Here is a 21,990-nt window from a genome sequence, read left to right as displayed (position 1 = left end):
AATTTTGTTAGCTTTTGCTTAAAACAACTAAAAATATCTAAACAAGATTATTTTTCTTACCCCATTGGCAGATATTTTTGCTTGTTCAAGCAAAAACAAACTAAATTTGGATAATATTTTCAGAAAACAAGACAAAATAGTCATTTTACTTGTCATGCATCAGTAAATGCATCCCGATTCAAGAATTTGTAGATATTTATACTAGAAAATAAGGAAGAAAATTATTTTTTGCAGTGAAGACAATACTGATCTGATGCTGCTTTCACAGCCATCATCCCAACGTCTCTCATACAACAAAAAAATGAAACGTGTTTAAATGAGGATTGTGTGAGAAACGGCAGGGTTTGCTGTAGCGTGATGAAATGTGAAGAGTCCCGTGATGCTCGGTTATTGAGTTAGGCTTCTTGAGAGACGTAACCGTTGCTCAGTCCGTTGGTCAGCGGCTGGGTCAGAGCTGGGTTCTCAACAGGAGCGTGTCCATTCGCTTTTCCTGCGGCCTTCATCTGAAGAAGCTGTCTGCGATGGTAGAACAAATACCCCGGCAACAGGAATCCGGCCAATGAGAGGAGCAGAAGCCCCACGTTGATCTGATGGGATTGAAAGAGAATAAACTTATAAAATAAAAAGTTGCATGATAGTTATTCGTCATAGAAAATACCTGTAAACAGAAGCCTACATAGACAGCAACCTTTCAAGACAGCATCCCACTTGAAACTTAGTAAGACACTCACTGCATCAACTGTGTAACGGCTTCTACATTTGAGACCCTGGAGCACAAGACCAGTCCGTTTGTAGCAATAGCCAACGATACACTGTATGGGTCCAAATGATCAACTTTTCTTTTATGCCAAAAATCATTAGGATATTAAGTAAAGATCATGTGCCATGAAGATATTTTGTAAATTTCCTACCGTAAATATCTCAAAACTTAATTTTTGATTAGTAATATGCATTGCTAAGAACTTCATTTGGACGACTTTAAAGGCAATTTTCTCAATATTTAGATTTTTTTGCACCCTCAGATTCTAGATATTGTCCCTACAAACCATACATCAACGGAAAGCTTATTTATTCAGCTTTCAGATAATGCATAAATCTTAATAAAAAAAAAATTGACCCTTATGACTGGTTTTGTGCTCCAGAGTCACATTTGGTTTCAATCTTCACGACTGTTAAAAAGCATGTTCTCTATAGTATTATTATAGTACTTTATAGATACTGTTTGATAAAAGTTTGGAGTCGTAATTTAAAAAAAATATATATTTTTAATTTAAAATATATGCTGATTTATTCATGTTGACAGGATTTTAGAACAATTTCTGAAGGATCATGTGACACTGAAGACTGGAGTAATGATGCTGAAAATTCAGCTTTGATCACAGGAATGAATTACATTTTAACATATTAAAACAGCTATTTTAATGTGTTATAATCAGGGGTGACAAACCCCCAACACACACACACACACACACACACACACACACACACACAGGTGTGTTAAAACTAAGGGCAAGTTAATCTGACATAATTCACATAGCACATTTCACACACAATGGCAAGTCAAAGTGCTTTATAGGGAGAAAATGTTACACACTGCTAAAAATGCTTTTCTTACATTTTTCTGTCTTGTTTCCAGTCCAAATAATCTAATAATTCTAGTCTAATAATTCTTAAATCAAATAAAAAAACATTTCCAGAAAAAAAAAATGTCAAAAGTCAAAATAATCTTGTTTTCGGTTTGAAATAAGATTATTTTGCTTGTTTTAAGGAAAAACTCACTTAATTTTGACAATTTTTTTTCTGAAAAAATGCTTTTTGATTTAAGAATTTTTAGATATTTGGACTAGAAACAAGACAAAAACATTCTCAAATCATTTTTTGCAGTGCACCATTCAAGGATAAACACCTTTATATGATTAAAAGACGTTTGAGCGACAACTCAACAAGGACTGTTGTTAAGATACATGAACTTAATCAGGGCAAATAAACCACTGTAAATCTTTATTTCAGCACTCGAATTATTGAAGCAGCTGACGGGCTAAACGCGAGGTGTTTCTCCGTCTTGAAATAGGCTGTTACAGTCATGTCAGATACATGTACGAGTTGAACGCACATGAACGCCACCACAAAGTCGTTATTACGAGCGGGAAACTCGAAATTTTCTTTAAGCCCCGAGTTTCCGATTTGGCGGCGTGTCCGTGAAAAAACGTGTCGGATGCAATGGACGCAGCCAAAGATTATATGCAGTGTCGGTAAAGTTGTCGAAATGAATAAAATGAAAACTATATAAGTTACATAGCCTACACACAATATTATTATATAATTATAATAGAATATATAATTATTCAGTTTACATCACCTTCATAAATTAAATAAAACGGAAAAAAGAAAAAACACACTGATGCACATTCTTCATTCGGTCAAGTTGCTTGCCGTTAGCTTGTTCCTACACGTTTTACGTAGCCTCTGGAAATATGGATAGCATGCCTGCAGCATCTAAAAGTTAGGCTTCAGGAGTGAGATTGGTTGGTTGAGGGAAAGGACATTAAGGTAAGCCAATCAGAGGCAGAGTAGGGCGGGTCCATTCCTTTGCCAACAGGGGGAAAAACGCTACAGGTGACGTGACACAGATGACGCCCAGATACGACCCCCCCCCCCCCCCCAATTACATTTTTTTTTTTTTTACAGATCTACACGATTCACGTGAATGACCTAAGGTGAAAACGGCGAATTTCGCCGAAAGGTGACAAGTTTGCACCCCTGTATAATATTTCCTTTTTAATCTGGCCTTTTTAAATCAAATAAATCAGTTCAATAAAATAAAATAAAAAATAATATCTCATGCATCTTGTGCATCTCGACTTGTCTGTCATTTTAAATAGTATTTCTATTTATCTTACAGTGCATTCATCTTAAATCAGTTTGCTGCTTGCTTTTTGGAATCAATGCATCCATGATACCTGAAATGTTGTCTAGTTAGGTAGCTCACTTCATATTTGAACAGAGTTCTAGCTTTAAATATGAACTATTGAGAGGAGAGCACAACCAAACGCCGTGTAACAGCGTCTACCGCAGCAAGCCTAGTGTTTATGTTACTCCTTCATTCTTGTTATGTGCCAAATCATGGGATTGCAGCACTCTGGATCAAACAAATATTCAAATATGTCGACAATTTTTCATGTTGACTAATCTAAATACAAGAGATAAAAATGTGCATTTCTTACCCAGTAAGCATCTCCTTTCAGAGGTCCCAACATAATCATGAAGAGAGGCTGCTGCAGCAGAGCCACCACTGCACTGATCATAGACTGCAGCCCGGTGAGGGTGCCAAAATGATTAGACGGGTACCTGTGAGAGAGAGAGACATAAGGGTCATAAGGGTCAATTTTTAAAAACTGAGATTTATGCATCATCTGAAAGCTGAATAAATAAGCTTTCCGTTGATGTATGGTTTGTTAGGATCGGACAATATTTGGAAAATCTGGAATCTGAGGGAGCAAAAATTTTTTTTTTTAAATCTAAATATTGAGAAAAAAAAAAAAAAAAATCACGTTTAAAGTTGTCCAAATGAAGTTTAAAAAAATTACGTTTTGATATATTTACAGTAGGAGATTTACAAAATATCTTTGATCTTTACTTAATATCCTAATGATTTTTGGCATAAAAGAAAAATCTATAATTTTGACCCATACAATGTATTTTTGGCTATTGCTACAAATATACCCCAGCGACTTAAGACTGGTTTTGTGCTCCAGGGTCACATTTAGTTTGTCTGAAGTCTGCACACTTCTTAATACTGAGATTGTAATGAAGCGCTGTGGCATTAAAATGACAGGTCAAAAGGCGTACGTGTGTGATTTCGTTAGGGCATTATTATGGTAATTTGCCTGAGTGATATAATCCATGTTACTGGGTCTGAATTTATCGCATACTCTGCGCTATACTTCACCCACAAACAGGGCAAACCTGATCCTGTCAAGTGCAGTTTTATATCCATCTGATTTTATAAGTCTGGACTTGCCAGTGCCATTGAATAACAGGTTTAGTGGAAGCAAATACACAGATACTTGAATGTGTGTGTGTGTGTTTATACTCACACAGCAGCATACAGTCCTCCACAACACGAGTGAATGAAACCTCGTACCACAGTATGCAAAATAAACGTCACAATCTGGACAAAGAGAACGACAGTTATGAGAACATTCCCATCCACTGTAATTAAACTCTTGCCAAAGTTAGGGCTCAGAAAGATTATAAAAGAAAAAGAAAAAAAAGAAATTAAGACCCATTCACACCAAAAGCAGTAACTATACAGACATCCACTCCAACACACAATATTGTTCTGTTTATTATAAATGCACTGCATTTATGTTGTTTGCAGCTTTAAATGCTCGAGCTCTCTAAATGCTGGATTGGCTGTCAGTGTTTTTATCATTCATTAGCTGAAAACTTCATTCCTGTGCTTTTACTGTAATATCCGTCACAATGACTCTGCTATTCTTTTATATGTTTAAAACAATCTTTATTGGGTAACACTTTGTTTTAAGGTCCACATTTAAATGCATCATTCATTCACATTTCACTATTAAGTAGTTTTTAATAGCATGCACATTACTAGTTACAGTATTACTGTAGTAATTCGTATTACTCACCCTACCCTTTACCTAAACTTAACAACTACTTTACGAACTATTCATTAGCAGCAAAAAGCGAGAACTAAAGTGTGATTCTTTATGGTTATAGTTATCATCCTTGGTGTGAACAGGCCTTTATTAAGCAAGAATGGATTAAATTAATTAAAAGTGGCAGTAAAGACATGTAGAATATCAACAATATGAAGCAGCACATCAGTTTTCAGCATTAATAAATGTTTCAGTTTTGCCATCATAGGAACAAAAAGTTCATTTAAAAATAAAATTCAAATAGAAAACAGTTACTTTAAATTGTAATAATATTTCACAGTTATAGTTTTTTTTTTTTACTGTAGGATTAATCATATAAACTAGTGCTGGGCAACAATTAATCGCATCCAAAATAAAAGTTTGTTTACATAATAAATGTGTGTGTACTGTGTATATTTATTATGTTTATATAAATACACATACATGCATGTATACATTTAAGAAAAATGTGTTATGTTTATATAATATAAATTATATCAATATAAATATATACTGTATGTGTGTGTCTTATATATATATATATATATATATATATACACACACACATATATACATATATATATATACACACATATACATATATATACACACATATACATATATATACACACACACACACACACACATATATATATACACACACATATATATATATATATATATACACACACACACATATATATATATATATATATATATATATATATATATATATATATATATATATATATATACACACACACACACACACACATATATAAGACACACACACACACAATACACACATTATATAAACAAAAACTTTTATTGTGGATGCGATTAATCGCAATTAATCATTTGACAGCACTAATATAAACAATTTTGCTGAACATAAGTCTTCTTTCGTAAAAAAAAAAAAAAAAAAAAAAAAAAAAAAGTAACTGTAGTGTATATGCAATAATACAGGAAAATCAATCAAACCACTGACAATATGATCTACTTAGTCTGCTCACGGTGCAGCATATGAATTAAACTCAATCCATAATTTATTAACTTACACAGTTATTAAACTAACTGAATCAACAATGAACTGACTTTAAAAAGAGGACAATTGTAAACAGTCTGTTTTATTTTTAGAGCTGATGTACAGCAGAATTGAATTTTGTTTGCATTATTAAACCATTATTTTCCTGTTTAACGCTGTAAAGCTGCTTTGACACAATCTGTATTATATAAAGCTCTATAGACATAAAGGTGACTCGACGGAGTTTAATCGGGTTGTTACCTGTAGAGGCAGGTTGTCCACGAGTGAGAGGATCCCGAACAGAAACAGCAGCACGTTAGTGAAGATGAAGGCTCTCATGGCATTGGTCAGCTTCTGGATCTTCCTGTCATGCTTCGGGACCGCAACGACTCTGGAGACAAGACGTCAAAGACGATACTTTACACAACCATCAGCAGACAGTTTGTTCATTTGCTTCTACATATAAAATATGGTTTGTCAGTTTATTTTAAGGTGTCACTGTTATGGTGTAATTACATAATTAATATTACTCAATACTTAAATAACTACATGATTTTAAGGTGTCATTGTTATGGTGTAATTACATATTTAAGTATTGAGTAATATTAATTAACTACATGTACTTACTATTTGTGACCCTGGAGCACAAAAGCAGTCATAAGCAGCACAGAGGTATATTTGTAGCAATAGCCAACAATACACTGTATGGGTCAAAATTATACATTTTTCTTTTATGCCAAAAATCATTAGGATATTAAGTAAAGATCATGTTCCATGAAGACATTTTGTAAATTTCCTACCGTAAATATATCAAAACTTAATTTTTGATTAGTAATATGCATTGCTAAGAACTTCATTTGGACAACTTTAAAGGCGATTTTCTCAATATTTAGATTTTTTTGGCACCCTCAGATTCCAGATTTTCAAATAGTTGCATCTCAGCCATGATGTATAAATCCTCAAAATCTTTTTATGACCCTTATGACTGGTTTTGTGGTCCAGGGTCACATATGGTTAGGGTTATTTGCATGCTATTATAATAACAATTAATTATGAATAATTACAAGTACATGCAACGTGTTACAAGTACACATAAAATAAAGTGTTACCATGTCACGTTATAACTGGGAGCAGAAGAACTTAAATTTCTTACTCTTTTTCTCCCCGCGCCGTCGTCTGATCCACCTCACACTCTTTCATCTTCCAGTCCATGATGTATCCGATCAGAGGACAGGTGACCAGACACAAGAGCTGCAGCGTGCCAAAGATGGACGAGTAGAAGCTCACTGGAAGTTCAAATATATGAAATATATCATGCTCAGATTGCCCTGAAACTCTTGGTTTCATTCACAATTACATTATGACTACAGTGCGTGCATAATTATTAGTCAAGTTGATATTCTAATCATATTTTTTTTTTCCAAGCAAATGTCACCGTGGACCACAAAACCAATCATAAGGGTCAATTTTTTAAAAATTGAGATTTATACATCTTAATAAATCTGAATAATTAAGCTTTCCATTGACGTATGGTTTGTTAGGATCGGACAATATTTGGCTGAGATGCAACTATTTGAAAATCTGGAATCTGAGGGTGCAAAAAAATCAAAATATTGAGAAAATCACCTTTAAAGTTGTCCAAATGAAGTTCTTAGCAATGCATATTACTAATCAAAAATGAAGTTTTGATATATTTACGCCAGGAAATTTACAAAATATCTTTATGGAACATGATCTTTACTTAATATCCTAATGATTTTTGGCATAAAAGAAAAATTTATAATTTTGACCCATACAATGTATTGTTGGCTATTGCTACAAATATACCCCAGCGACTTAAGACTGGTTTTGTGCTCCTGAGGTACACCAATGGTAACAAATAAAATGAGCTCATTTTTAGTCCATCTCCAATCCTGAAAAGTCTGCCTTGCAGAGATGGACTAAAAATGAGCTCATTTTATTTGTACACGAAAACCTGCTTAATAATTCTGCACACCTGAATATAAGGAGTTTTTCAATTTCACCCTTCATGGACAATTATACATCACTTATAAATTATTAAATTAGTGCTGGGCAACGATTAATCGCATCCAAAATGTGTTTATTTTAATGTATTTTATATTATATATAAATGTATTTAATTCATAAACATAATATTTTTCTTAAATATATACACGTGTGTGTAGTCATATATACATAATAAATATACACAGTACACACACATATATTATGTACACAAAAACTTTTATTTTGGATGCAATTAATCGTTGCCCAGCACTAGATTAAATACTAAATTAATAGTTTGATGTGGTTTGGAATTGGTAAAATGTGCTTGGAAAAAAAAAAAAAATGATTAGAACATGTACTTGCCTAATAATTATGCACGCACTGTATTAAACTAACAAAGGTTAATCTCACCTTTCTCCTCAGCCTCATGCAGCAGTTTAGAGGCTAAACGAGACAGAAACGCATTATAAGTCAGCTGTAATGAATACAATGATAATGTGTATGTTTTGTAGCTGGGCTTACGGTGATCATCTCCTTGGATGACCAGGAACTCCAACATCTTATTCATGGCTCCCATAAAGAAGATGATTCTCAGCTGAGTCATTCCCATAGTGATCAGACTCCACAGAAAGATGGGAGAGAACACGGAGCGCCGGAACGGGACCAAAGCTGAGAAAGAGATTTCCAGGAGTTCGTACATCATATTTCACTTCATCAGCTTCACATTCACACAACTGTAACAAACGGCCTCAAAATGTATCACTCCGTCTCAAAGTGTCTCACCTTGTGTGTCCTGAGCTACAGCCGGCAGTTTCTCGGTTTCTCCCGTCGCCTCGTCAGACGATAATTTGTGGTTTTCATCTGAATGCCTCTTTTTCCTACTAAATGGTTGCAAAAGGAAGGAACAAGGAATTATTATTCAGAAATCAAGACTGTTTCCTGCAGTCTTCATATTAAAGGATTACATGCAATCTTGATTATGTAATCAGTTTACAAAAATTAAAGTACTTAGATTAAATTACATCTTAAAATCAGACTACAGTTACTTTTTTTTTTTTATTAATTACGTGATTCCATATTTACATAAGAGCAATAAATTATTGATTCTCCCCAATTCCTCTTTTTCATCTTTTAAATGTTCCCTTCTAATATAACCTACAAATGACATACAGGTAAACAAAATATTATTATAATTATTTTTAAGTAAGTGCTTTATTCCAATGGTTGTAATAAAAAAACAAAAAACAAAAAACCCAACAACAGTTACATTACATTTAGTAATTTATTATAAATTACTAATTTATCAAACGTATTTTAATTTTATTATAAACGTAACATATCAAAAGTAGTGCTGTCAAACGATTAATCGCGATTAAATCGCATCCAAAATAAAAGTTTTTGTTTACATAATAAATGTATGTGTACTGTGTATATTTTGAATGTTTACATGCATTTATATTTAATTTATTTAATACATAAACATAACATTTTTCTTAAATGTATACATACATGTGCTTGTATTTAACACACGATTCATATACACAGTACACATACATTTATTATGTAAACAAAAACTTTTATTTTGGATGCGATTAATCGTTTGACAGCACTAATCAAAATTATTTTAATTTTAGCTTTTCGTTTAACTCACCCCCAGATTGGGAAACCTTAACGTAATGTCATTTTTAATGTACTTTATGTTGTTAATTATAAAGCATGGAATATATTTTCTTTCCCTTTGTATTTTTTATATGAAGATTATCCTATTTAAATCAATGTGATAAACAAGGTAGGTCAAAAGTAGTCTGATTATATTACCTCAAATGTGTAATGTAATGGATTACGTTACTAACTACAATTTTTGTCATAGAAATTTTAATGTTACTGATTCCAAATTGCAAGTAATCTACAAGCACTGTGATTTTAGTGATTGAAAGATGGCAATTGTTAGGCTGCCATTTTTATTAAAATTATGTTTTTGTTTTCAGAGTATGTGTGTAATCTTTGAGGTTTATATAGGTTAACAGGACTTGTACTAACATCTCAATCTCTTCTTGTGTAGCAAACCCTTCTGCTGGCCAGTTCAGGAAACAGTTGAGAAAGACCAGAGAAGCCAAGCCGGCCCACATCCACATGATAACAGTAAACGACACCCCAGCATCATATATCAGCTGGAGAAAGAGAGACACACACAAAGAGGAGATGTAATATTGATGAGTTTTTTCCATTTGAATGACACGCTTGATTGAATGAATGGTGGAAAAAAAGATTTCGCTTGTCTGCAGCATCTGGTTGACGGTTTTATGTCTGAGGCTGAAGAAAGTGTGTTTAACACTGTGTGCAGCTTGACAAAATATCAAAGAACATCATGGCCTTAATATCATCTATTCTTTACAGTCATACAGACACAGTGACACTACCCATTTTAAAGGAGGTCAACATGTACAGTACACTATCATTATGGAGTTTGGGGTATGTTTTTTTTGTTTTTTTTTCTTCCCCAAACGAAATTACTTCAGCAAAGATGCATTCAATTCATCAAAAGTGAAATTAAAGACATTTATAAATGTTACAAAAGATTCCAATTCAAATTAATGCTGTTCTTTTGAACTTTCCATTCATCAAAAAAACTAAATGTGTTACGGTTTCCACAAACAATATTGGGCAGCACAACAGTTTTCAACATTGATAATAATCAGAAATGTTTCTTGAGCAGCAAATCGGCATATTAGAATGATTTCTGAAGATCATGTGACACTGAAGACTGGAGTAATGATGCAGAAAATTCAGCTTTGATCATGTTTTAAAATATAACAATAGAAAACAGTTGAAATTGTAATATTTCACAATTACAATACAGAATTGTTTAATAATAAATGCAGCCTTGGCAATACCATTGAATTCTAAATTCAAAATGGAACACTTACATGATCTTAATTTTGATGAAAGAAATTATTCTGAAAACACCAATGTTCACTCTTTAGACTAACATTTTAACATCAGACATCTTTTAAATAAAATTAATTTATATTTGATTGTACATAATCATAGCTCAAAACCTTTAGCTTAACTGCTTTTATAACAGTTTAAGGTGATGAGTTCAGTTTCATTCAATCTGATGCAACATTTCATCAGCGGCTTTAATTCCGAGCACACTGTACACGTCAAACAGGTTTAACCTCTGTTTACACAAAAAAAAAAAAAAAAATACCTTGACTCCAGGGAAGGTGACAGCCGATGAAGCGTAGGAGCCGATCATCAGTGACAGCACGGTGGAGCTCAGACTTCCAAACATGTTTGGCAGCTATCAGAGGAAGAGAGGAAAAGCACATCGTTATCAGTACTGGAAAAATCATAAATGCAGCTTAGCCCACACTTGCAAAGAACAAAAACAGGAAGGAAAACACTGTGTGCATACATAGAAAAACTATTGATACTAAAGGCATCTGGGCGGTTGCTTAATGGCTCAAATCAAGCATCATGCCTAACCACAAGTGTGAGCAATAATGATAGTGACGCCCAATTTAAACATCACTAATTAAGTGTAAAATTAACACATTGCTGCGCGAGAAATATTTATGCTTCAGTAAGCAGGAAGTCCTGCTGTGGATTGTGTGCATGAATCAAATTTGTTTTCCACGAATTTCCAAGCAGTGCTTCGTTTTTCCAGACTTTTACAGGGATGTGTGAGTGTGTTTTACTCCCCTGTGTGAAATGAGAAGGTTATAAACACACACTTCTGTGAAAACGCACATTTGTACTTCCTTGTGATTTTCACACACAAACACAGAGTGGCATAACAACCTCAACCTAACACTAAACTTGTTACAGAAGGCTGCACACATTAAACACCAGCACAGTATCCAGAGCAATGCTATTTATTTCACAGATGTTGTTCACGGCTCAGGAGAGATCAGTTATGTTTATTGCAAGTATCAACTTCATCTCAGATGTTTCTCATAAATGTCCTCATAAAAATATAGACATAAAAAAAATACAAGTACTGACGAAGTAGGAGTATATTGCAAAAGCTATAAAAATACTGTGGATGGCATAGCTCAGATCATATAGAATGAGACTGAGAGTTAAAGTGGTGCGTCATTGGCACAGCAGTGGTAGGAAAAACTCATGTGTCTGGATGATAGATGCCAGCAATATTATATATACTGAAAAGAGGAAGGGACCCAACACAGAACCCTGAGGTATACCAATAGTAATTTGATCTTGGAAGAATTTAATAAGACATGTTAAGGTGCATATTACAGAGGTAAATAAAAAAAGACAATTATAGACAAAGTAGGGATATATAGCAATAAAACCTAAAACATTATTGTGGATAGCATAGCTCAGATCACATGGAATGAGACTGAGAGGTAAAGCAGTGTCTCAACAGCACAGCAGTGGTAGGAAAACTCATGTGCCTGGTTGATAGGTGCCAGCGACGTTATATATACTGAAAAGAGGAAGGGACCCAACACAGAACCCTGAGGTATACCAATAGTAATTTGATCTTGGAAGAATTTAATAAGACATGTTAAGGTGCATATTAAAATCTCTGAATTCTGATTTCAGACTTTGGGTTTTTTGAAAATCTAAGCACAGTGTGAGACTGCTAGGTGTGAGGTTCGTGATGCCCTTCGCTTAGAAGAAACATCTGAGAAGGAGTTAATCAAAAGTTTCCATTTGCTCTCATATCATTGACTAGGACAAATAGTTAAGGGATTAAAGGGATCTCATTTGTGATTGGTCTTTCTCATGGTTACTGAGGTTCCTTACTAATTTAGAGGAACTGGAAAAAAACACAAAGTCATGGAGGTCATTTGCTTGCTTGCTTGAGTTCAGATAACATCAAAACCAAAAAAATAAAAAATTACATAAAGTGATATCAGCTGCTATTTTCTCCATACTGGTAGTAATTCACTGTCAACAAAGACACAGAGAGTGTTTTTCTCAGAAGTGTACAACAGGAGGTCACTGAAAAAGCAGTGTTTGTTGTCACATGTAGGGCAGTGTGCATGCATACCTGAGCTGCTCTAGATGAGCCATGTGTATGCGCAAGGATAAGTGTGTGTTGGCTTCTGCACGATAGCGGTGGGCTATCTGAGGGCAGTTGATATATATATATATATATAGTCTTTCTTTCCCACACCAGGTGATATCACTAAACAAATCGGAAAGTCACAATCTGTTTGTTGATGAGTGTGGGTACAACGTCTGTGCCCTTGTCGGTTTCAACTGGAGGTTGACGAGGGCGTAAGAGAAGGCGTGTGGGCAGTTTAGCCTTCTGATTGGTGGGCACTGAAAAAGCCAGAATTTCTCCTTTAGTCATGTGCGTCGATGCTTTGCCTGCCCCAAACACATAAATACACACCCCCACACACCTGTCTGGACAAAATAAACTTCAAAAAGCTTCATGTGACAGCTGCACCACAAAACATGCAAGTCACCATACGTATCCGCGACCCCATGTGCTTCTTTCTCTACCATTTTCTCTTTTTTTCTTACCGTGAGTGATGTGAAGGTCAGACAGATTCCTCCAAAGCCGTTGAGTGAAAGAGCCAAGAAAATGAGTGCAGAGAGGACTAGAACAAAAGGCACAAACCATCATTACACAATCAAAATGTGTGCTTTAACAACTCAAAACTGTGGCAATGACTTTGAAATGACAAATCAAATTTTCTGTGTCTTCTGTATACAGTAGCATATATATAAATGCCACATGTGCTACTAAATGCTACATTTGATCTGGGTATGGCTGTGAATGTTTATGAACATTTTACTTGTGAATTACTTGCAAAGAAAATTCACATTAAGTTCTGCAGCCTATACATTTTAAAATTTAATTGTTAATTCACAAAATTGGTCAAATAATGGCTAATTAATTGTCCTTACAAATATATTGTTTTGTCATTGCTCTATTTTTAAAAGCAGCAACAATCAATCAAAAAAAAAAAAAAAAAAGTCACTTTAAGTAGTAAAATTATTATTCCTTCTGGAATTTTTTTTTTTTTTTTAATTTGCCAACATGTGAAATTTCTGAATATGAATTTTGTTTTTTTTATTCAGTTAATTGAAATCCAATTAATAACGGATTACTAAAATAGCCTGTAATGACTTTCAAAGTTTTTAATTTAAAATAAATAAATAAATACATTAATTAATTTAAAAAAACTCCAGTAATTACTGACTGATTAATTGATTATAGCTGTAATTTGAAGACTCATGCACATTCTGTGTGTATTTTTGTTTGCAGCTCACCTTCTGGTTGATATGATGATATGGACATTATCACACAAGAGAGCGCAAAACACGCACTAAGAAAAAATAAAATAAAATAAAAATACAAAACATAAAAGATTATTAAATAAACACACATACTTGAATGGGAGTGTGCTCTCCTTCATTTTTTTCACATTTTGTTATGTTGCATTATGTTCAACTGCTTTAAATAACTTTTTCCCCACATGAATCTACACCCCACTCACCATAATGACAAAGCAAAAACCAGATTTATCACAACTTTGAAACACTGAAAAAAATGACATTGCACAAGTCTTCATACCCTTTGTTTTGACACTTGAAATTTAGATCAGGAGCATTCCAGTTTCACTGGATCGTCTTTGAGATGTTTCTATACTGCGACTGGAGTTAACGTGGCAAATTCAGTTGATTGGACATGATTTGGAAAGGCACACACACCTGTCTATATAAAGTTTAACAGCTGAAATGGATGTCAGAGCAAAAACTAAGCCATGAGGTCAAAGGAAGGCCTGCAGAGCTGAGAGACAGGATTGTGTTGAGACAGATCTGGGGAGACTACAAAAAAAAAAAAATTCTGCTGTGTTGAAGGTTCACAGCATTTGGCCTCCATTATCTTTAATGGATGAAGTTTGAAACAATCAGGACTCTTCCTAGATCTAGCCTCCTGGCCAAACTGAGCAATCGAAGGAGAAGGGTCCTGGTTAGAGCGGTGATCAAGACACTGATGGTCACTCTGCTCCATGATCTTATATGGAGATGGACAGAAGGACAAGCATCACTGCAACACTCCACTGATCTGGGCTTGATGGCAAAGTGACCAAACTCAAGCTTCTCCTCAGTAAAGATACATGAAACCCTGATCGGAATTTACAAAAACACACCCAAATAACTCTCAGACTATGAAGAAAAAGATTCTCTGGTCTGATGAACCTCAATTCCTGATTCATACCAAGCTCTGCTTATCACCTGCATAATACCATCCCAGCGGTGAAGCATGGTGGTGGCAGCGGCAGGGACTGGGGAAGTGATCAGAGAAGACGGAAAGCTGAATGCAGCTAAATACAGAGATATCCTCAGAACCTCAGACTGGGCTGAAAGTTCACCTTCCAACATGACTATCACTCTACGCACACAGCCAAGACAATGCAGGAGTGGCTTAGGGACGACTCTATGACCGTCCTCGAGTGACCCAGCCAGAGCTGGAACTCTGAACCAATCAGACTTCTTTGGAGAAACCTATAAATGGCTGTCCACCGATGGTCCCCAGCCAACCTGACAGAGCTTGAGATGATCTAAAGACAAGAATGGCAAAATAAACAAAACAAATGCAGATGTGCAAAGCTTGTTGCATCATACCCAAAAAGACCTGATGCTGTAATTGTTGCCAAAGTGCTTTAAATTAGTTTTGAGTTAAGGGTATGAAGGCATTTTTTTCAGTGTTTCCTTTTTAGTTGTGATAAATCCGGTTTTTCTTTGTCATTATGGTGAGTGGGGTGTAAATTTATGTGGAGAAAAAAAGAAAAAGTAATTTAAAACAGTTTAACATAAAATGTGAAAAAAAAAATGAAGGGGTATGAAGACTTTCTATAGGCACTGTATATGTACATATTAGCAAGTGCTTTGAAATGCACAAAGTCATGCAGAGATTCCATGATTCAAATGCATTCTTAAAAAAATGTGTAGCTTCCTGATGGAGTGTTGGCACTGTGATCTAAAACACTGTAAGCACTCGGGGCATTAGTGTGTAGGTATGTCTTCACCTTCCACCGAGGCGCAGAGGCCTGGGGCCAAACCGGTCCATCAATATACCCAATGGTAATGTGGCAGCACTGAGCAGGAATGAGCCAATGGTGAAACCCAAGTTCAGCATTTCTTCCTGTTCCACACAACTCAGCCAATCATCTGGTGCGCTAGCGTTCACACCATCAGTATTATTTTCTACAGAAAGACAGAGAGAGAAGGTCAATGAAAGCAAGAGACAGAGACTTTATTAAGTTTTAAAGTCTCCACGCAGTTCAAGTTTCCCAGGAACTCAGGTTCGGTTTTCTTTCGGCGCTAGTTTAGTGACCAGTGGTAGGATGCTTGTGATCTGCTTGAGTTCTATGACTGATTACCTGTGCACAGGTGCGAGTAAAAGCCCTGTCCTTTGAGCATGATGAGCAGAGAGCCCCAGCCCAACAGCACGGCCGAACACGACAGATTCTCCAGCACGGCTGTGACGGCCATCCACCAGCGCCTGCTGTACGCCTGCAACAGAGACGGAGCCATCCTCCTATCAGACAGAGAAATAATGAGTGTCAAAGCTCGGTCAGTAAACACACAGTGGCAGATTTAAAAATATATACCGTTTCAGAAGGCAATATTCTGTCTTAGCAAACTACATTTTTAACCCGATTTAGTATAGATCTTTTTTTTCCTCTCTCTCTTTCTTTTAACTGTAGTTTTAATGCACTACCATTCAAAAGTTTGGGGTCAGTAAGATTTTTTAAAAAAAAAAAAGTCTTGCAAGCTCACCAAGGCTGCATTTATTTGATAAAAATAAATAAATAAATAAATATTCTATTCGAATATGTAGTAAAAATGCTATTTATTCATGTGATGCAATGATGAATTTTCAACATCATTACTTCAGTCTTCAGTGTTTTTGAAGTCTTTTCTGCTCATCAAGACTGCATTTATTTGATCACATATACAGTAAAAATTATGATATATTATTTTTTATTTAAAAACACTTTGTGAATACATTGTAAAAATGTTTTTTTTTTTATTTCTGTGATCAAAGCTGTATTTTCAGCATCATTACTCCAGTCTTCAGTGTCACATCATCCTTCAGAAATCATGCTAATATGCTGATTTGCTGCTCAAGAAACATTTCTTCTTATTATTAATAATAATAATAAAATTAATAATTAGTTTAAAACATTTTTTGCAGCTCAATTTTTTTTTTGAGAAAACCATGATACGTGATTTTTTTTTTAGGAATCATAGATTAATGGAAAGTTTTATAAGAAGCATTTATATGAAATAGGAATCTTTTCTAACATTATACATGCCTTTAAAACAGACACCCATAAATCTTCATTCTTGAAATCTCTGGGGATTTATTGTGAGACGTAAGAGAGAGACACTCCCTAACATTTGCTACAACCAACACACGCAAAAGCTTCCTCTGAATAGGGGGTGTGCCCAACTGATTTGCATGTGCTCTTTGCGAAACCGCTCACAATATAAACCACAATCACACGTGCTTTGTTGTATCACAAATTTGACCCCTTAGTTTACTTAAATCAGGGCCTGCATCTGAAAGGCATGAGAAATGTGTATCCTTTGTCTATAGAGAAAATATAACTTCTCCAAATGCGTCCAAGTTTTTGTTTGTAAACGGGGTCAGCGTATCCCATGACATGACTGAAAACGATCGGTCATTATAACTCTGATAACACAGAGAGAGATATAAGAGTGTGGGCTGGAGACACAGGCAATACAAGATCTCAGCAGGACACTGATTCAGCGTGTTGCGTTTAATATGATTAGACACAGTCCACTAGACGTCTTTGTCCTCAAATGCTGGGCTTATGGATGGATTTTTTTGTAACTAACTCACACGGTCTAGTAGGGCACGTGCTCAAAATAATTGAGCACCATTCATATTCTCCAGAATGAAGAAAAGCAGGTTCGACAATGGTGTAAAATCCATCTGCATTTCCCAAGATCACAGTTTTTCAGTTTTCAGGACCAAATCATGGTCAGTCGCACATGTGTGTTTGTTTACAGTAAGCATGAAGATGGTTTTGATGTCTTGTGTTTAGTAAAAACATCAGGCATCTACTGTAAACTCTTGGCTTAAAGGTCTGCAAGCCACATTTCACACGTTGCACAGTTAAAAAGTTACTATTAACAGCTCCGTCCACTGAGTTGCACATCACTCGACTGGAACAAATGACGTTCAGCGTGTTTGTTTAAAGGGGATCACTAATGTCCTCTAATGTTAGGTACGTCTGTTTATCAGTCCCTATGAGCGGAGACATGGAGGACGGCCCCTATGAGATGCTTGCTTTGGCCCCGGGCCCAGTGAATTTTTATCAGTGACCCTGTGTGTACATATGAAAGACATTATAAACTTTTATAGAAAGGAGTGTACAAGCAGAAAATGTTTCCAGGTTTAAAAGTCTTGAGAGCATTTCAAGATTGAAATATTAAGTGTGCCCTTAACTTTCCATTTGTGTCCTCTCTCCATCTATGCTTGACCCCGAGTGACCCTCGCCAAAAAGCAACATGATGTCACCATTTATTCCTGTCTTCCCCACCTTCAATATAGTGAGCATGCTCTGGTGAGGAATTAAATTAAAAATATTAATAATAATCCTTTACGCTCTCTGGTAATAATCGAATCAACTCTTTCTGTGCTCTCTTCTGGTGAGGAATCAATGTTCATAGTAATCGAATCAAGTGTTTTCGAAATCTTAACGAATGGAATAAAGACTTTTAAAATCTGAACAGACTGTAAATCAGAGCAATTCTAAGAAAAAAGGCAGAATTGTGAAATATAAACTCAGAATAGAGAGGTTAACTCACATTTCTGAGAAGAAAATAGTCAGAATTGTAAAAAAAAAAAAAAAAAAAATCATATATATATAAAATAATAAAAGTCGCAATTACTTTTATTTTCGTAGCGGAAACAAAAACAGAATTGAGAGATGTAAACAGAATTTTGAGGGGAAAAAAAGTCAGAATTGTGCGATAAACAGAATAGACAGCTGTTAACTCCTTTCTAATATGAAAAAAAAAGTATAAAAAAAACTATAATAAAAGTCGCAATTACTTTTATTTCGAAGCGGAAACAAAAACAGAATTGATAGATGTAAACTTTTGAGGGGAAAAAAAAGGTCAGAATTGTGAGAAACTCAGAATAAGGGAGATGTTAATTCAGATTTCTGAGAAGAAAGGTCAGAGTAGTAAAAATAAAATAAATAAATAAAAGTTGCAATTACTTTTATTTCATGGTGGAAACAAAAACAGAATTGAGAGATGTAAACTCAGAACTTTGAGGGAAAAAAAGTCAGAATTGTAAGAAACTCAGAATAGGGAGAAGTTAATTCATATTTCTAAGAAGAAATTAAAAAAAAAAAAAAAAAGTAAAAAAAAGAAAAAAAAAGTTGCAATTACTTTTATTTCGTGGCAGAAACAAAAACAGAATTGAGAGATGTAAACTCGTAATTTTGAAGGGAAAAAAAGATAATTATGAGATATAAACTCAGAATTGCAGAAACAGATTCAGAATTGTGAGATGAGTCGCAACTATCTTCTTTATTTATGCTTTTTTTTAAATTCCACGGTGTAAACAGGCTTCCATAGAATTCCACTTTTATCACAAACAATGGCATCATAAAGGTCTTTTCCCGCGTGTTCTCTGGTATTCATCGATTCCTCGCTGAAGATGATCTGTGAGGCACTAAACAGAGGAAATGGTTTTGTGCTCCATGTGTACCCCTTCCGGAACCCAAAAAATGTCGAGTTTTGCGCTCTCCGTTTCCCCAGAGGACAAAGGCTTGGTTTTCTCAGCGTGTCCCAAAGACAAACAACGCCGGAGAGTCGACCTTCTCAACGGGATCAAACAAACACAAACTTCTTCCTCAGCCCGTGAAATGCTGAATATCACGCCATAATGCTGCCCACAACTACAATAAACCATTTAATCCACAAAACAGCCAGTCTAAAATAGAGCCTTAGCTCATGGAAAAGACACCTGAGCTCATTTAAAACACTACACGTGGGCATTTCCAGTTTATAAAGAAAAAAAGAAAACAAATTAATGAAGCGCGCGTGAAATCATTAAACTCTGAGTCAGAACATCGCCACGTGTCTCATTGTATTTGTACATTAGTTACCAAAGTCTCTGTTTACACTCGTCTAAAGATGAACCCATCAAACCCAACACCAGTGTTTGTCCCTACAGCCATTATTAGTAGTAGTAGTAGTATTTATCAAAAACTAAATGTAGTAAGATTTTAATTCAATTTAAACAACTTACTTCATTTTTTTGATACAATTTCCAAATGTCAGCCGCGCGTTATTTCCTGGTTTCCTTCGGTTTCGGCGCTCAAACAAAAGATAAATACTACAAATGCTTCTGTTGAGTCGAGTTGATAATGGAGTTTATCTGGCCTGAGCTTCTGTTTCTCGTGTCTTTCTTCAGAGCAGCAGGCAAAGATCTCCAGAAGTCTTCACGCTAGCCTCATATTTAACAATGATGGAAGAGCAACTCCCTCACGATCCCCCTTTTCACTGGTTGTTACACTCGTTTGTGACTTGCATCGAGGGCGTACACACTATTAACATACTGTCCCTGCTCCGAAATTAGCTATTAACATTATAAGCCAATATTAGCATGCCCTCAAGTAACGTTAGTTCGGTTAAAAGCGTCAGTTAAACGTTATCAAGCTACTGTGAAATCATTCATTAGAACAGGATATTCCTTAAATATGATAAGAGTGTAAATCTTTATGTTTTGATTATGTTTATTGCTTTTTGGCTGAAAATAAGTTGCCTTGTTTTTATTGTAGTGACTAGCCGTAACTATGGAATTTAACGAACTTGGTTACCATGGCATTTTCTCTTTTTTTTTTTTTTTTACTGTGAGTTTTGTTTGAACGGTTAGCTTATATATTAGTAAACAGACTGCATTAATAGGCGTATTATTATCCTTATAGACTTTATTTTAATATTTTATATGTAATTGTTATGATGATTTAAACATTCTTGTTTGATAGCGATCGTTACTCACAATTATTAATAACAAAATAGATAAACTACAAATTAAACCCGATTATTATTATTATTATTATTATTATTAATAACGCATTGTGTGAATTATTCAAGACACATCCTTTAAATAAAACTTAACAGAAATTCTGTTCTGTTCTGGTGTGAAGATGCTGGTATTTATAAGCAATAACTTATAGTGCCATCTGCTGGCAATATTTGTAATAATATATTATAATATATTACGATCTGCTGATATAAAGGTGATGGTCAAATGTGACAAGATCTCGTTGTGTTTAAAGAAAAGATATGCAAATTTTGTATTTTGCAAATTATATCAATAAAAAGTCTCAAATAGTTCATATGTATTAAAAATAATAATTGCATACTTTTATATTATTTATATTTTAAACTTGTTTTAATTATCCGTAATATTTTACATTTCTAAAATATAAAATAATAATTAAAAAAACGGTGTGTGTATGTTCTTGTTTATCCTAACAAGACTATATGTCCTCACGAGGACAGTAAAACCTGAAATATTTGAATTTTTATTTTTTATTAAATTAAAAAAAATTAAAAATAAAAATACTAAATGATCTGAAAGTGTAACAATGCAAACAAGTTTATAAAAAATATAGTTTGGTCAGTATAAAAACAATATGGAAAGTCCCCTCAATTCATATAAAACTAACATGTGTGATTGCTCTTGATAATATTTATTATGATATATATTTGCAGGTTGGATTTATTAACAGAATGAGGAGAATTGCAGGAATTCCAGTGCATGAGGAAACATGCTAACCTTTACAAAGTGCTATTGACATACAGAGAGCATGCAAACTAATCATGCATATCAATGAAGAGCTGTGAAGATGGAGGTCAATAATGAGGTAAGGCTGACCTCTGGTGGTGGACTGTGCAATAAGAGCTTCTGTGTGTTGAAGTGGATGCAGATCTGGATGGTCTTGGTGTAAATCACTGATGAGTATAAAGAGCATGTGTTTCATTACATGCACAGAAGAGAGGATTAGTAAAAACCTTAGCCGTAATTTGTTTAACTGTGTTCCTGAAGCATGTTAATGAATATTGATAGTAGTGGTGTTGCATCTTAATTTTAAGTGTTGTGGTTTTATAGTAGGAAAAATCAGGGGAATTTGAAGAAACAACCAAAGCTGTTTGTGTTAATATATATGTGTGTGTGTGTGTGTGTGTACTGGTTTTTGTGGTTTACAGGGACAAAATTTGTATAATGACATGGGTATGACAGAGGTA

General features: G+C 34.7%; 1 protein-coding gene across 1 annotated transcript; it reads right to left on the bottom strand.

Annotated features, from left to right (window-relative positions):
- Positions 1–46: 46 nt before the first annotated feature.
- slc43a1a (solute carrier family 43 member 1a) lies at positions 47–20,541 on the bottom strand. Its single transcript, XM_058798072.1, has 15 exons — positions 19,985–20,541; positions 16,068–16,225; positions 15,714–15,891; positions 13,951–14,006; positions 13,198–13,274; positions 10,904–10,996; positions 9,733–9,863; positions 8,476–8,573; positions 8,215–8,361; positions 8,104–8,136; positions 6,839–6,971; positions 5,947–6,076; positions 4,098–4,171; positions 3,225–3,348; positions 47–587 (listed from the first exon to the last, which is right to left on the bottom strand). The coding sequence occupies exons 1-15, from the start codon at positions 19,987–19,989 to the stop codon at positions 396–398; spliced, it is 1,629 nt and encodes a 542-aa protein (XP_058654055.1). The 5' UTR covers positions 19,990–20,541; the 3' UTR covers positions 47–395.
- Between the last annotated feature and the right edge of the window lie 1,449 nt (positions 20,542–21,990).

Source organism: Onychostoma macrolepis, chromosome 14, assembly GCF_012432095.1.
Source record: "Onychostoma macrolepis isolate SWU-2019 chromosome 14, ASM1243209v1, whole genome shotgun sequence".
Lineage (NCBI taxonomy): Eukaryota > Metazoa > Chordata > Actinopteri > Cypriniformes > Cyprinidae > Onychostoma > Onychostoma macrolepis.
The sequence above is the reverse complement of the archived record's forward strand: the minus strand, read 5'-3'. Positions and strand labels throughout refer to the sequence as shown.

Excerpts from the sequence above, each read along its gene's own strand:
- slc43a1a (XM_058798072.1), bottom strand. Across the intron at positions 15,892-16,067 it reads TTACTCGCACCTGTGCACAG|AAAATAATACTGATGGTGTG; the intron begins GTAATCAGTCAT and ends GTCTTTCTGTAG. Across the intron at positions 10,997-13,197 it reads TGACCTTCACATCACTCACG|CTGCCAAACATGTTTGGAAG; the intron begins GTAAGAAAAAAA and ends TTCCTCTGATAG.